General features: G+C 37.1%; 1 protein-coding gene across 1 annotated transcript in view; it reads right to left on the bottom strand.

Annotated features, from left to right (window-relative positions):
- The window catches only part of LOC132098000 (fibrinogen C domain-containing protein 1-like), a 98,019-nt gene that overhangs the window by 63,521 nt on the left and 20,680 nt on the right, over window positions 1-13,818 (bottom strand). Inside the window, exon 3 of the mRNA XM_059504067.1 lies at window positions 5,488-5,967. Within this exon, the coding sequence (XP_059360050.1) occupies window positions 5,488-5,967 (480 nt within the window). The remainder of the gene's footprint in view (window positions 1-5,487; window positions 5,968-13,818) is intronic.

The following is a 13,818-nucleotide window of genomic DNA, read 5'->3' as shown; positions in this document are numbered from 1 at the left end:
ATTAAGTAATGATAGTGAGAACATAATTTAAGTTTACTGCAGAATATTCAGATATTTACCAGTTCAAAAGTTCCGAAAATTTGGAAGAAACTGATGCTTCTATTCAACAAGAATGCTTTAAATTGATCAAAAGAGACAGTAAAAACATTTACAATAAAAAAAACTTTTATTTCAAATATTCATCAAATAAACCTGGAAAAAAAAATATCAAGATGTGGATCTTGTAACACTAAAGACCACAGTAATGCCATCACTGGAATAAATAAAAAATAAATAAAATATAGAATCCACTATTTTCTAGTGGGCACTGAGCAGATAATGCACTTCATTTCATCTGTAGAGGCTAAGTAAACACAGGTTATAGACATATCTAATCACATGAGCCCAGGATATTATGGTATATCTGTAATTAAGTTTTGAAATGACCCTTCAGAACTTTCATTCGGTATTCCTGTAATTCCACTCAATGGCCTCATATTTGCTTTCAGATTTATCCGGCAGTTTTCAAGGAGAGAGTGTGCAAACCAGTTTATAACTCCCATCAAGCAAACCACGACAAGTGTATGTGTCCCTTGCGAAATCCATCCATATCATGAAGTTATCTCTGACTCTGTGATAAATAATAAAAAGCTCCCATGAAATCACCAGTCTGTAAAGTCTAAACACCACAAGGCTGAGGAATACAACCCCCTTTTCTCAACCCAATCATCCCTATTGATGGGGCTGTGTTTTTATTGTCTGGCCGAGGGAATCTAATGAAAGAATGGCCTTAGTTTACTGGCTGATCTGAATGTAGGGGCCGCAGATCCCATCTGTCTCTCATTCTGTCTCCTGCTCTCCAGAGCCAGGTCTGAAATGATGCTATCACATATCAGACACACAGGACACCTATGGTACTTTAATAAATATATAAAAAAATATATATGGACAATTACGCCATAACTTACACAATTTAGAGACTAATCAGACTTTTAGTAGATTATCAAGACATCCCAAAAAAAAGGTATGTAAAAACTACTATTATGAGATACTAGGAAACATAGAAATAGCTGATTTGATCGAATATATAGTAGAATATGTTGGTCAAAACATATAAGACACTGAACTGTAAATGTTTTATATATATATATATATATATATATATATATATATATATATATATATATATATATATATATATATATATATATATATATAAAAATATATATATATTTTTTTTGAATATAATAAAATGCTACTATAAATATTATAATATGCATGTATCAATAGCAAAAATCTTTCAAATAAAAATATATATAAAACATTTTATAATATTTGTGGACATTAAATGAGATAATGCAAACATATTATATTATATTATTTTAATATCGAAAATATTTTGAATAAAAAGCAGCTAATCTCAATCTCGATAAAGCACAGTCATATACACACAAAGACAACTGTACATAATATATATATATATATATATATATATATATATATATATATATATATATATATATTTGATAATATTTCTGAATATAAAATGATTATGTAATATTTAGGACTGTAAAATCGAAGTCTGTGTTAACATAATATATGTGTGTGTACTGTGTATAATTAGATGTATATATAAGGAATATATGCATATTTACATATAAATCATATATAAATATGGTAAATATGTTTAATAGTAAAATAGTAAATATTTCCTAAATACATACATGTATGTTTATTCTGCCACATCGAATAAAGTCCTCCACTGTTTGACACCACCGAGCTCCAATGAATTTTGTCATCTCATCTTCAAATGCACAGTGAAAATGAGGTGTGTGCCTAGTGGGGATGTTGGCATACGGCTGCATAGTGTGAGCTTGATTTTGTGAGTAATGGTGCTTGTGATTCTCTTTCAGTCTTTCGTCTCGAACAATCCAGACGGTGCTGATGAAGGCTTTTATAATAATGACACAGGTGAAGGAGAGGCAAGCGATATGGTACTTATGAAGTTGAGCCGAACTACTTTAAAACTGCTATCAGTAAAAAGTTCAGCAAAATGCAAATTGTGGTTTTCAAGTAGGTGTCAAGGCCTGTTCACATGAAATAAGATGCCACACAGAAGCATAATATACAGTCTAGGAAAGTTGGGTTGTATTGACAATGTGGACAACTTGAATTGTGCACAACCACAAAATACTAAGCAGCTAAAACTGTTTTGTAACATGGATACTAATAAGAACCATTACAAAAATGTAGCAGAAAATCATTATATTAGAACATGTCAGCTATGTGGACACAAGTGCTGGATTAACAAATTTCTAGTTTTTAATCAATACTGGTATGGATATTTAAATCTCAAGACTAATATTCTTCTCCACTGATTCTATGCTATTTTCTGTTGATGTGTGAACTTTACTAAACATTATTTGTAGCGCATCTGAAATCCAATAATGGTAATAAGCTTTGTGCTTTCCTACTTTAATATGTAATAAAGTCAGCCTGCAAATTCATGTCAACCTGTCAATTTTATCACAAAATACAAACATTAATTTTGGTTTTGATGGTAGCGCTTCAGTTCAAGCATGTGAACCAATGTTCTCTTCCTATTTACTACTAGTTATAGCACTAAATAAACATGAACGATACAGAAATATGATGGTTCGGTACGTAACTCGGTTTTAACATCACTGTTCGGTATGATTTGGTACAGTAGGGGGAAAAATAAACTTTCAATATTTTTTTATAAACAGTGGTTTACTGAACAGGTTACTCTTTCTTTAAATACATTCAGTTATCGTCTTAATTTTCTTAGTGATGAGGTTTCAATTAGGCCTACCAACTTAACCAAAACCTAAATTTGCCTACTATTTATTTTTAAATAGACGATCAACACTCAACTTTACAAAAAACTATTGTATGCAAACATTTTAACGGCACATAATTCAGTTTTTAAATTAACTTATAAATAATAAAAATTTTAGGATATTTTGTTAAAATATATTCAATTACACACTGTCATAGCATGTTTCATAACAGATTAATTTAAACATACACTAAGACTAACAGGTTTGGTAAAATATAATGAGTATATGGTGTTATATTTAGCGAAATGCTTAATTTCTCTGGTGAACTAACAAGCTGTAGACAAAGATGACTTACTGAGGTAAATTAAATGCTATGCGACGTTTTCTTTCCACACTAAGTGCGTTTACATGGACACTTTTTGCTTCCATCGGAATGAATTCATTCTGATTGACGAATCTGAACGTAGTGTTTACATGAACGCTAAATAAAGTGATCAGGTTGATATGCGTATTTATATGTCACAAGTTTCTGATCGGATTTACTCTTTTAATATGTGCAAACTGCATGAATATATATAGTGTCACACATGATAGTTATCTACTTCAGGTCCTAATTAGGCGACGACCAGCACATTACTGTTATGCAGTGCTTACTTAAAAAAAAAAAAAGTAGTAAAAGTGCCCCTTCCCGCACCCAAAACTAATCGTCTGTTGATGAGAGTCTTAAACAAGGACTGGTGGAACATTGTGCTGCTCCACTTCACAGACGCAGAGTGAAAAGGAAGTTTTTTAATGACGGGATACTTATTTATGACACTTTATTCACCAGGAAGAACAGCTCGTTCTGCGTGTCATATGTCATTACGCTATTTCTACGTCACTGCACATGCGCAGTACTTTCCAGTTACGGTTTTCAATCCGATCAAGTGTTTACATGTTCTCTCACTCGGATTACAAAAGGAAAAGGAAAAGGACCACCCCTTACAATCCGATCCAAGATTTAGTTGGATCTGGCCAATTCAATCCGATTAACGTGTTTACATGTGACTTTTTATTCTGATTGTGCTTCTACTCCTATTACGATCGGATTAGTAGATTCCATGTAAACGCAGCTACTGTTGTTTTAATGTCTTTCCGCGGTTGAAACACTGATTGAGCAATTACATGTGTATTCGCATTAAGTATATAGAAAGGAATGATCGCATTCACTCGTGCTCCGCTCTGCACAAGTCAGCACAAGGAAATAAATAAATACTGTACACATGCGTACCGAACTGAAAGACCTGTCCTGAAACGGTTCAGTACGAATACATGTACCGTTACACCCCTATATATATATATTTACACATACACACACACATACATCCTGTCTGGTTTGGTTCAGCTACCCAAATCAGACATCAATAGACTACAGCGGACAGTCAGGACTGTTGAGAGGATTACTGGTGCCCCTCTACCAAGCCTCCAAGATCTTTACATCTCCAGAGTGAGGAAAAGGGCTAAGAAAATCACCTTGGACCCCTCACACCCAGCCAACTCTCTCTTTGAACTGTTGCGTTCTGGCTGGCGCATCAGAGCACTGACAACCGGGACAGCCAGGCACAAGAACAGTTTTTTCCTGCAGGCTATATTCGGCATGAACAATTAAGCTTTCATAATTATACACTGTCCCTCACCACAGACATATTTATACACAGAATCCAAAATCTGTACACTTGTAAACTGCACAGTTTGTAAATAACACATCTGCACACGTATAACATATCTGTACATTTATCAAAACAATAAAAAATGTTCTTATACTTCTAATTATGTATATAGAACATTTTATAATTTCAGTTTTTTTTTCTTTTTCTTCTTATATGTTATATTCCTTCCCTACTATGTTATTCCTATGTATATCATGTATGTCCGCACAATGTCTCTACTTTCATCTGGAAGATTGGAAGCTATTTTTGTTATATGTTTTATATATATATATATACACACACACACACACACACACACACACACATATATATTATGTGAACATAAACTTTTTTTTGACTGCAATTAATCATTATGCAGTCCTAATATATATATATATATATATATATATATATATATATATATATATATATATAAACATGGCTTTTCCTATGTATAAAAAAAGCTCTTGAGCCTGGCAATATTAACACCCATAGAGAACAGACGGCAAACCAAATTTAGAATAGCTGTTCCATTATAACCAGGAACATATCCAGACCAGTGAGGTGAATGAGCCGAGTCAGGTACCTGGACCGCAGTGGTTAGGCAAGGCTGTACAGTCCCAGCAAATTATGCCAGATCACATGGTGTGCAGCATCAATCAACAACCTCATAATCAGAACCTGCCTGAAAAATGTAAAATTTTTTTTGCAAAATTTGCATCGCATTTGCATAAATCCTTTAAAATAAGGCGCTAAAACAATGCAAACAACACATGCAAATTAAACAGCATTATCAACGGCACCATTCATTCATTGTGAATCCTCCCTGCATTGTTGGATTTTAAAATCTTGTTTTCTAAGTTCTTAATGCCAGAAATTCAGACTTGGTACACACTGGAATTACGCTTTGTGGATAATGCAACAACTACAAGGGACAATTTAGTTTCAGCCTCATTGGTTGGGTCTACTCTTGGAGCACCAGTAAAATTTCTAACTAACTAACTACCTGAATAACTAACCTGAATAAGCCGGCCCTGTTCGGTCTGCAGAGTGCTGAGCTCCTGTCCAATGTTGCTCTGGCCTTGTCTCAGCGCGTTGTACTCCATCTTCAGCTGACTGGCATGGGCGGACAGCTTGGCCACCTCCTCGGCCAGTTTAACAAGCAGAGCCCGATCTTGCCCTTTCACTGACTTTAGATCAGTGTCATGGTCAGTGAGCGAGTGCAGCAGTGAGGTCTGCACACCCTCCAAACGCAGGAAGTTATTGTTGTAGTCGGGGCAGTTGGGGTCAATGAAGATGTTGATGCGGGAGCCGTCGCCTCTCTCGATAGTTACCAGGGCATTACCCTCATCCTGGTTAGTGCTGATGAGAGGGGGGCCGTCCGGGCCACTGGGTGCTTGGTAATGGTTCATCAGAAGGATGATCCCGGTTACTGTGACAGCCAGTAACACAGCAACAAAGAGCAAGATGGTGCATAGGAGATAGCTACAGCTCATCCTCTGTAGAAAAACAGAGAGATCAGACGCATTAGCATACAGAAATAAAAGACAAGTCTGAAAACAAGCATTAAAATGACCAGCACGTCGAAGACAGTCAGAAATGTGTGTATGGTTTTTTTTTTTTTCATTTTAATCTTAAACAGAACTCCGTAAAGCTGATGTATAAGTAATACATGCCGATTAAACTTGCAGGAGGCCATATCAAATCTGACATACACCGATAACACAGATTCAAAAGTAGGTTCCCCACAACTGCAGCTTACAAATTTCAAAAAATCCCTGTTGAGCATTAAACATGCATGGAGATGCTTCTTGAAAGTTTAATCTGCTATTATGTAATACCTGAAGACTACCGAATGCATAAATTCAGGCTTTTCACAAAGGTGTTTATAAAATACGCAAAATAAATTATGTTTGCTCGGTTGCCTAAGACCTAATCATCATTCCCTGCTCCAAATAATTTAAGTCAGGATGATAATATTCTAGTAGGAAAACTCTGGACTTTTCTCTGAGCCCAGATTTTCTGAATTGGGAATGTTATGATAAAGAATAGTGGCAAATTAAAACTGATATTGTAGGTAATTACATTTTCATTTTGAGTGCGCTGTTTGGTTCACAGTGAATGTACTGTATTATGAACAGCAAGAAAGCTAAAATACTAATCATTTAGCTTGTTTAAAAAGCAACTAAACTACTTTCTCTGTGCGTTTTATCATTCTAGTTCTCCCACAGATAAAGCATCAATTACACATAATGTGCAACATTTGCTCCTCATCATGTACTAGAGAGACAATATATATTGTGAATAAATGAAATTGCTGACATCAACATTATGACCTCTGGGACTTTAAATCAGTTTATAATTCCATTCATGAATTTACGTACATACCCTTTGTAGTATATACAAGATGTTAATAATTTTAACAAAATAAGAGTGGTGATTAAAGAAAATGCATGACATTTTTTTATTTACTACTGTCCTGAATAAGCCGTTTCACACAGATGTTAACAGATGAGTCCGCCAAGGCAAAATAATAAAAAAAATTACATAAATGAACCAGTTCAAAAGTTCACATACCCTTGGATCTTAATACTGTGTTGGAGAATCAACAAAATGTTTTGTTTTGAAAGGTGTTCCTGAGTCCCTTGTTTGTCCTGAGCAGTTAAACTGCCCACAGTTCTTCAAGTAAAATGCATTTCTGCATAACTCTTACAAAAGGTGAAAACATCGCTGACACTCAAGAAGGAAACACAATGCAATAAGAGCTAGAAGAGCAAACTTTTAAAAATTTGTTCATTTGTTCAAATACTGTATTTTCTTTCATTTAGTACTGCCCTTCGGAAACTACACAGATGTTTTCATGTTTCCTAGAAATCAAAATAAGTACAATTTACACGGATTATCCAATAAAATAAAAAAGCCATGTCAATGCATATTTTCAGAATAGTGAAAACACTGTAAATTAGTGCTAGCATTTGAGAAAAAATAATGATTGCGTACTTGATATGCTTATATAAAAAATAAAAAATCAATATTAGTACAATTTGTAAGTAAATTGTAAGTAGATTTCACATATAATTACAAAGAAACGGTAACTTACACGTTAAACTAGTATGTACAAACTAGTTCATGTACAAACACCTATATACAACCTATATACAATAAAATACGATTTAGGGGGGGGGGGATCTACTATGATCGGATACTTTTCATTTATTTTGAACAGCAGAGAAGTGCTCTCGATAAGCACAGTGGAGTACTGTTTTGTTAATTTTGTGATGTATTATTTTGAGTCGTTTGGGACGCGGTAACACACAGCCCTCTTCACTATATATTGCTTTACAGATCTATCACTCTAGCTGCTCAGAAATGTTTACGCTATCATGCTGCATGCATCATAAGTTATGCTAGCACTCACACTCAATGATCTACATATACCTGAAACACGCTCTGGACCACCTCTTCCAACCAAGCTAAATAAATAATGCCCCGCCGCGGCATGGGGCGATCATGCTAGTCAAACGACCCAGGCTTTGGGGGTCAAACAGGCTTGGGCACGGTTAAGATTACCTAGTATGAATACAATTATTCTTCTGCATCCCCCACACATGAATCTGAACTGCCCACACCCACACTTGCCCATCAAGTGTTCCGCGCCGCACTCTGTTGTGTTGGGTCCCGCGATCGTGCAGGTCACTACTCGAAAGGTGCCTGTTATAATGTTATGATATTATAACTTAATAATACTTAATAATTTCCATTCTGTTTATTTCCATACTATTCTTTTTCCAATTCTGCATTCAAGTTGGGTAGGAGCCATGATAAATTGCGTTCATTTTTGTATCACACAATTGACAGACCTACTTTAACTGCACTGTTTTCAAACATAAGACATACACACATTTTCAAAAATGAGGTTGAGGTGCAAGTAAGATTCTGTTGTGTATTAAAAATGTAGCATAAAGCCAGAACCAGTGTACATTAGAAAGATGAGTGGCAGTAGATCATTTGTGAACACTTTACACTGATTTCTGTGATTGCTCAGGGCCCAAGCGGGGGGCTGGAATATAAACGACAAGATGAGCAGTGTTTCCTTTGAGGATCTAGGAAGGCAAATCCCCACAGGGCAAAAGACTAGAAACAACAGACATAAGCCTTACAGCTCAATACTACGGTTTGGTTAAGTGCCCAGAGTTGACAACTCTCTCATCTATGCGAGTATGTGCCAGCGTGCGGATGTGTGTGTGTGCATTCGGTAACAAACGCAGATATAACAACATGAAGTGAAGAACATTTGATGGGAAACTAGGGAATGCCACGCAGGCACTGGAGAGGGCTTGCTTATCATTTTGCCATGTCTTTTTATTCAGCGGGAGCCTGCATCGCTCGCCCCGCTGTTATTCAAGTGCCACTTCAATATTCCACTTGACAGCGGGTGTTGGTCCCTATCGTAAGCTTCGAGTACATTTTGTGTATTTATTTGTCACATTTTTACATATATGCCATAGTGACTCAATGCCCATGTGCCATTTATGATTGATATTAAATCACTGACACTCAAGGCTGAAGCAGCACACAGCTGCAATAAGATATTTACAGGGATCAGGAGTAAGGAATATTTCAGGTCAGGTGAATTGTTAAGATTTCTATTTGCCAACATAATCCCTGAAATAATATATATATCTTTTTTGCGCTTAGGCCAGTAAATATGTTGATAAACAGACATCTGAACAATTGGCCTGAATAGGGGAGTAGAAATATTACATTTGTTTTTACATTTAAAAACAAAAAAATGACATTCATTGTTTTATTATTACTTGTAAATTATGAACTAAGTAGTTAATAATACATAATTAAAATTTATATTTAGCATATTTTTTTATACTATTTATTCGCTTTTTTATGTATCTTTTCTCATGTTCCTCATCAAATGTTAAACTTGCTTTAAAATGTGCAATAAAAACGTCTTGGGTTACGCATGTAACCATGGTTCCCCGAGAGGGAACGAGATGCTGCACCCCCTAGGGTGGACATTGGGGAATGCGGTCTACATGACCAATATCTGAAGCACGTGTGAATCAATGTCAATCTATTGGTCCACCTGGCCCATGACGTTATAGGCGGGGTGCCTGGAAGTATAAAATGTTGTTGCCTAGTGGTTAGAGTTTGACTCCTAACCCTAGGGTTGTGGGTTCGAGTCTCGGCCGGCAATACCATGACTGTGGTGCCCTTGAGCAAGGCACCAAACCCCCAACTGCTCCCCGGGCGCTGCAGCATAAATGGCTGCCCACTGCTCCGGGTGTGTGTTCACAGTGTGTGTGTGTGTGTGTGTGTTCACTGCTGTGTGTGTGCACTTTGGATGGGTTAAATGCAGAGCACGAATTCTGAGTATGGGTCACCATACTTGGCTGTATGTCATGTCACACTTAAAAGGGCACCTTCTGAATACATCATCCACTTAGCTGTCTAAACAGGCAGGCCGAAGGCATGGCGAGGGTGCCAGGATAAAGTTCCCTTTCAGGGGAACTTTATCCTGGCATGGTTACATGTGTAACCCGAGACGTTCCCCTTTTAAGGAACTCCAAGCTGTTCTACATTGAGGAACGCATTCCTGTCCAACTGGGGGAGCAAAGGAAGCAACAGATGTACACACAACTTGGCAGAAATAGGGAACCTGATTAGATCAAGGGGAACATCCCACCCAAGTTAAGAGCACAACTATCCTTAGATAGCTATGCTATGTGAGCCATATAAGCCTGGATACACAAGAGAGACAAACGCAAATGGAGCTTCTCATCGGAGACACTCAAAATGAGCGTGTTCAGAACTCTCAAACACTGATCGCACAAGCTCCTGACCAAGAAATGTGACGCATAGATCGTATGTGTCCTCAAGTGTCAGAAACCTTGGACATGGAGGCACACACACTCCATAACGCTCATCCGTCCTGGTCTATCACACACTTCAAATAGATGGCTCCTGAAGACAGCAAGAGTTTGTGTGGTTAAGACTCAGTAGGTGCCCTCTTATATTTCCGGGCATCCCGCCTATGACAGCATGGGCCAGGTGGACCAATATACTGGCATTGTCTCACACGTGCTTTAGACACCGGTCATGCAGACTGCATTCCCCAGTGGGCACAGCGTGGCCTTCCCTACAAGGGTAACTACATTTATTAAAAATATTCAGAAAAACAAGACAGCAAAAATATACAAATTATAATATTATTTTTAAAAAGTACACTGAAAAATAATACTTATAGTTACCTGATTTTTAACCAATTGAAACCCAAGCAAAAAATTGTTTGCAACCATATGTCCACATGCATGTTTAAATATGTAAGATACAGTGATTTCACAATTGAACATGAGAGAGTTAAATTATAGCCATTAATCAGAGTTCAACAACAGAGTGTGATGCTAGCTACACCAAGGTCATGGGTCTGACAGGAAAAGCATGCATTGGAAAAAAAATAATAATCTGAATGCATTTTAAGCTTCTATGGAAAAAAAGCTTCTGCCAAATAAGTAAATGTAAATGTAAATGAGGTGGTCCTACATTTCCATGTGAAGTTAAATCACCAAGTGCTGTACACTCACACATACGCAAACACACAACCACAAATGCAATAAAAATCCATATACCCTCTGAGATGTTGATTTAGTCATTGCGGTGAATAACACAGCCCCTGCTCTCATGCAAAAGTTCCAGTAAAACACATCTAAATTTACGATGCCTGTGTTCTGTCCCTGAGTAACGGATACATTATTTTGCAGAGCCTATTGTATTTCCATAGTTGTGTGATAAAGTATCTCTTTACAAGACACCTATGAACAAAAGCACAAGTGTAGCCTGGTGAAGAGGGCCCTATTCCCACACCGAGCATAAGCATTGTCATATTTATTTTAAAGATAATTAATGTGCACAAAAGACGCTGGCCTACTTCATCATGCAGCAGCAGGTCTAAGATCAATTTGTTACAATAAAGGAACAATACCTGCTGTCTGCAGGAATTAGCTGGGCTTATATCTGACCCCTCTGCTGCGAGCGTATCGCAAACAGCCGTGTGACAACAAAGACATGGGCGAGACTTGGCTTTTCCTCCAGAGTAGCCCTGTGAGAAATCCTCACCGACACAATGAGACAGCAAGCACATCTATTCTACGTACACGCGCACCATCAATCTTGCTCCTCTTTATTGTGATAGAGCCTCTCTACGGGTGTTTAGAAGAAAACCCGAGGGCTCGAAAACATTCGGTCATCGTTCCACGACCTGCATCTTAACTAGACGGTAGACCCTGACCGTGGACGTCTTCTGAGGCGTCTACGCATCTTTACTTCCCTCTCACAGTCTAGTGGGCAGCAGGTATTCAGATGCCCCCTGAGCAGACACAGGTTGAGATTAGAGGGCCACGCTTAGCTGAGCGCAGACAATATTTGATAAGGGCTTTTTATCTGTCGTGCTGAGACGAGAATCTTGAATGAGGAGAGGTGAAACAGGGGAGCCGGCGAACAAAAAACGCCACATTTTTTCCAACGCCCTTTTTAGACCTGTGAGACCCACAGCAGATCGACATAGATACCAGCTGCAGGAACTAAGAGGGAGGTCAAGCGCATTGACACCCTGGGAATGTCACATGACAGAGCCGGTGATTGCTTACTCTGGGAGATGTAGGTGAGGTGTCGGGTTCTCCTCTTGACAGTGGTTTCCAACAAACAAAAATGCACAAGAAAGAACGCATCGCCTGGCTATAATAAAGCAAAATTAAAGCAAGATCACTAAGTGACAACAATAAGGTTAAATAGAAATTAATGGAGAGCAAATTTAGGGGAAAATCACCCTAGTAATTCAGATATACTCTGATTCAGAGTTGTGCAAAATCCAGAAATGAAGAACTGGTTTCTTATTTCAATGAATGAGTGTAAAATGTAATTTAAAGGAATAGTTCACTCAAAAATGAAAAATCTGTCATTAATTAATCACCCTTAAGTCGTTCCAAACTAGCAAGACACAAATTAAGATATTTTGGATGAAATATATGAACTTTCCGACCCTCCATAGACAGCTTGGTAGTAAGGAGATTGTTAAAATAGTCCATATGACATCAGTGGTTCAACTCTAATTTTATGAAGCTACAAAAATGCTTTTCTTCCGTGTTTGTCTTCACTGCACATTCACAAGATTACCATGAACACATGTGGTGCTGCTGATGCAGGAGCCAGCATTCAGAAGTAGAAACTGGATGTACTGCAGCTTGTTTGCAAAGAGAGGAATGCATACACATGAATGAAGAAACTGTTGAATAAAGTTGTTATTTTTGTTTTCTTTACGCACTAAATAGTTTTCTCATAGCCTTATAAAATTACAGTTAAACCACAGATGTTAAATTTTAACAATTTCCTTACTATGTTTCTGAGCCTTGAAGGTGGTAGTTTCATTGCTGTCTATGCACTTCTCAGATTTCATCAAAAATATCTTCATCTTGTGTTCTGAGGATAAACAAAGGTCTTATGAGTTTGGAATGACATGAGGGTGAGTAATTAATCGCAAAACATTAATTGTTGGGTGAACTATCGCTTTAATTGGTCACATGCCACAGGAAGTTATTATGTAATTTGAATGGGAAAGACAGAAAGGATAAAATATAAAATATTGAGAAAAATATTACCTGAAATTTCAAATACAGTTTATCAACTCAAATATCTAAATTAAAATTACAATTCTGCATGCTGTTGCCTACCTCAATTCAGACTTCTTTTAAAAGGCTTTATCAACTTAATTGTGAATTCAGCACAATCTTGGTTTCCTCTAAAATTCACATCATCTAACCACTTGGCTGGGTTCTTCTGTTGTTGTTTTTTTGTTTTTCGTTGTTGTTGTTTTCAGGTCTAAACAAATTAAGAGAAACATCTGAGAAAAAGTTTAAATATAATTGAAGAACTCTCCAGAGTCTCCAGAGCTATGAAAAAGCAACCACCAAGCAATGAAATTTCCTCTGGGTGGTTTCGCTCACCATTAGTTTAACTGTAGGTAATAGAAGTTGAGATAACAAGGAAAATGGTCTTCTCTCTGTTCCTGAAAAATATTACTCTCTTTTTGGAAGGGTCAGCACCCTACCCTTGAGACACATATAGTATAATCATAATGCAATCAATACTAAGAAACAACCCTGAACCTCATTTCATTTGTGTGTCCTTCTAATCTTATAAATGCAGCTCTGCCAATTACAAACCATGAGACTGTGAACTGCCTCAGGTTTATATTGGTTTTTCAATGAATGCATGTATTCTAAAGGGTTTTCAATACAATGAACAGCCAGCAAGGTTGCAGGCAGTTTCAATAGTGATTC

The sequence above is a fragment of the Carassius carassius genome, chromosome 21, assembly GCF_963082965.1.
Source record: "Carassius carassius chromosome 21, fCarCar2.1, whole genome shotgun sequence".
Taxonomy (NCBI): domain Eukaryota; kingdom Metazoa; phylum Chordata; class Actinopteri; order Cypriniformes; family Cyprinidae; genus Carassius; species Carassius carassius.
Note: the sequence above shows the minus strand (reverse complement) of the source record. Positions and strands in the feature narration are given on the sequence as shown.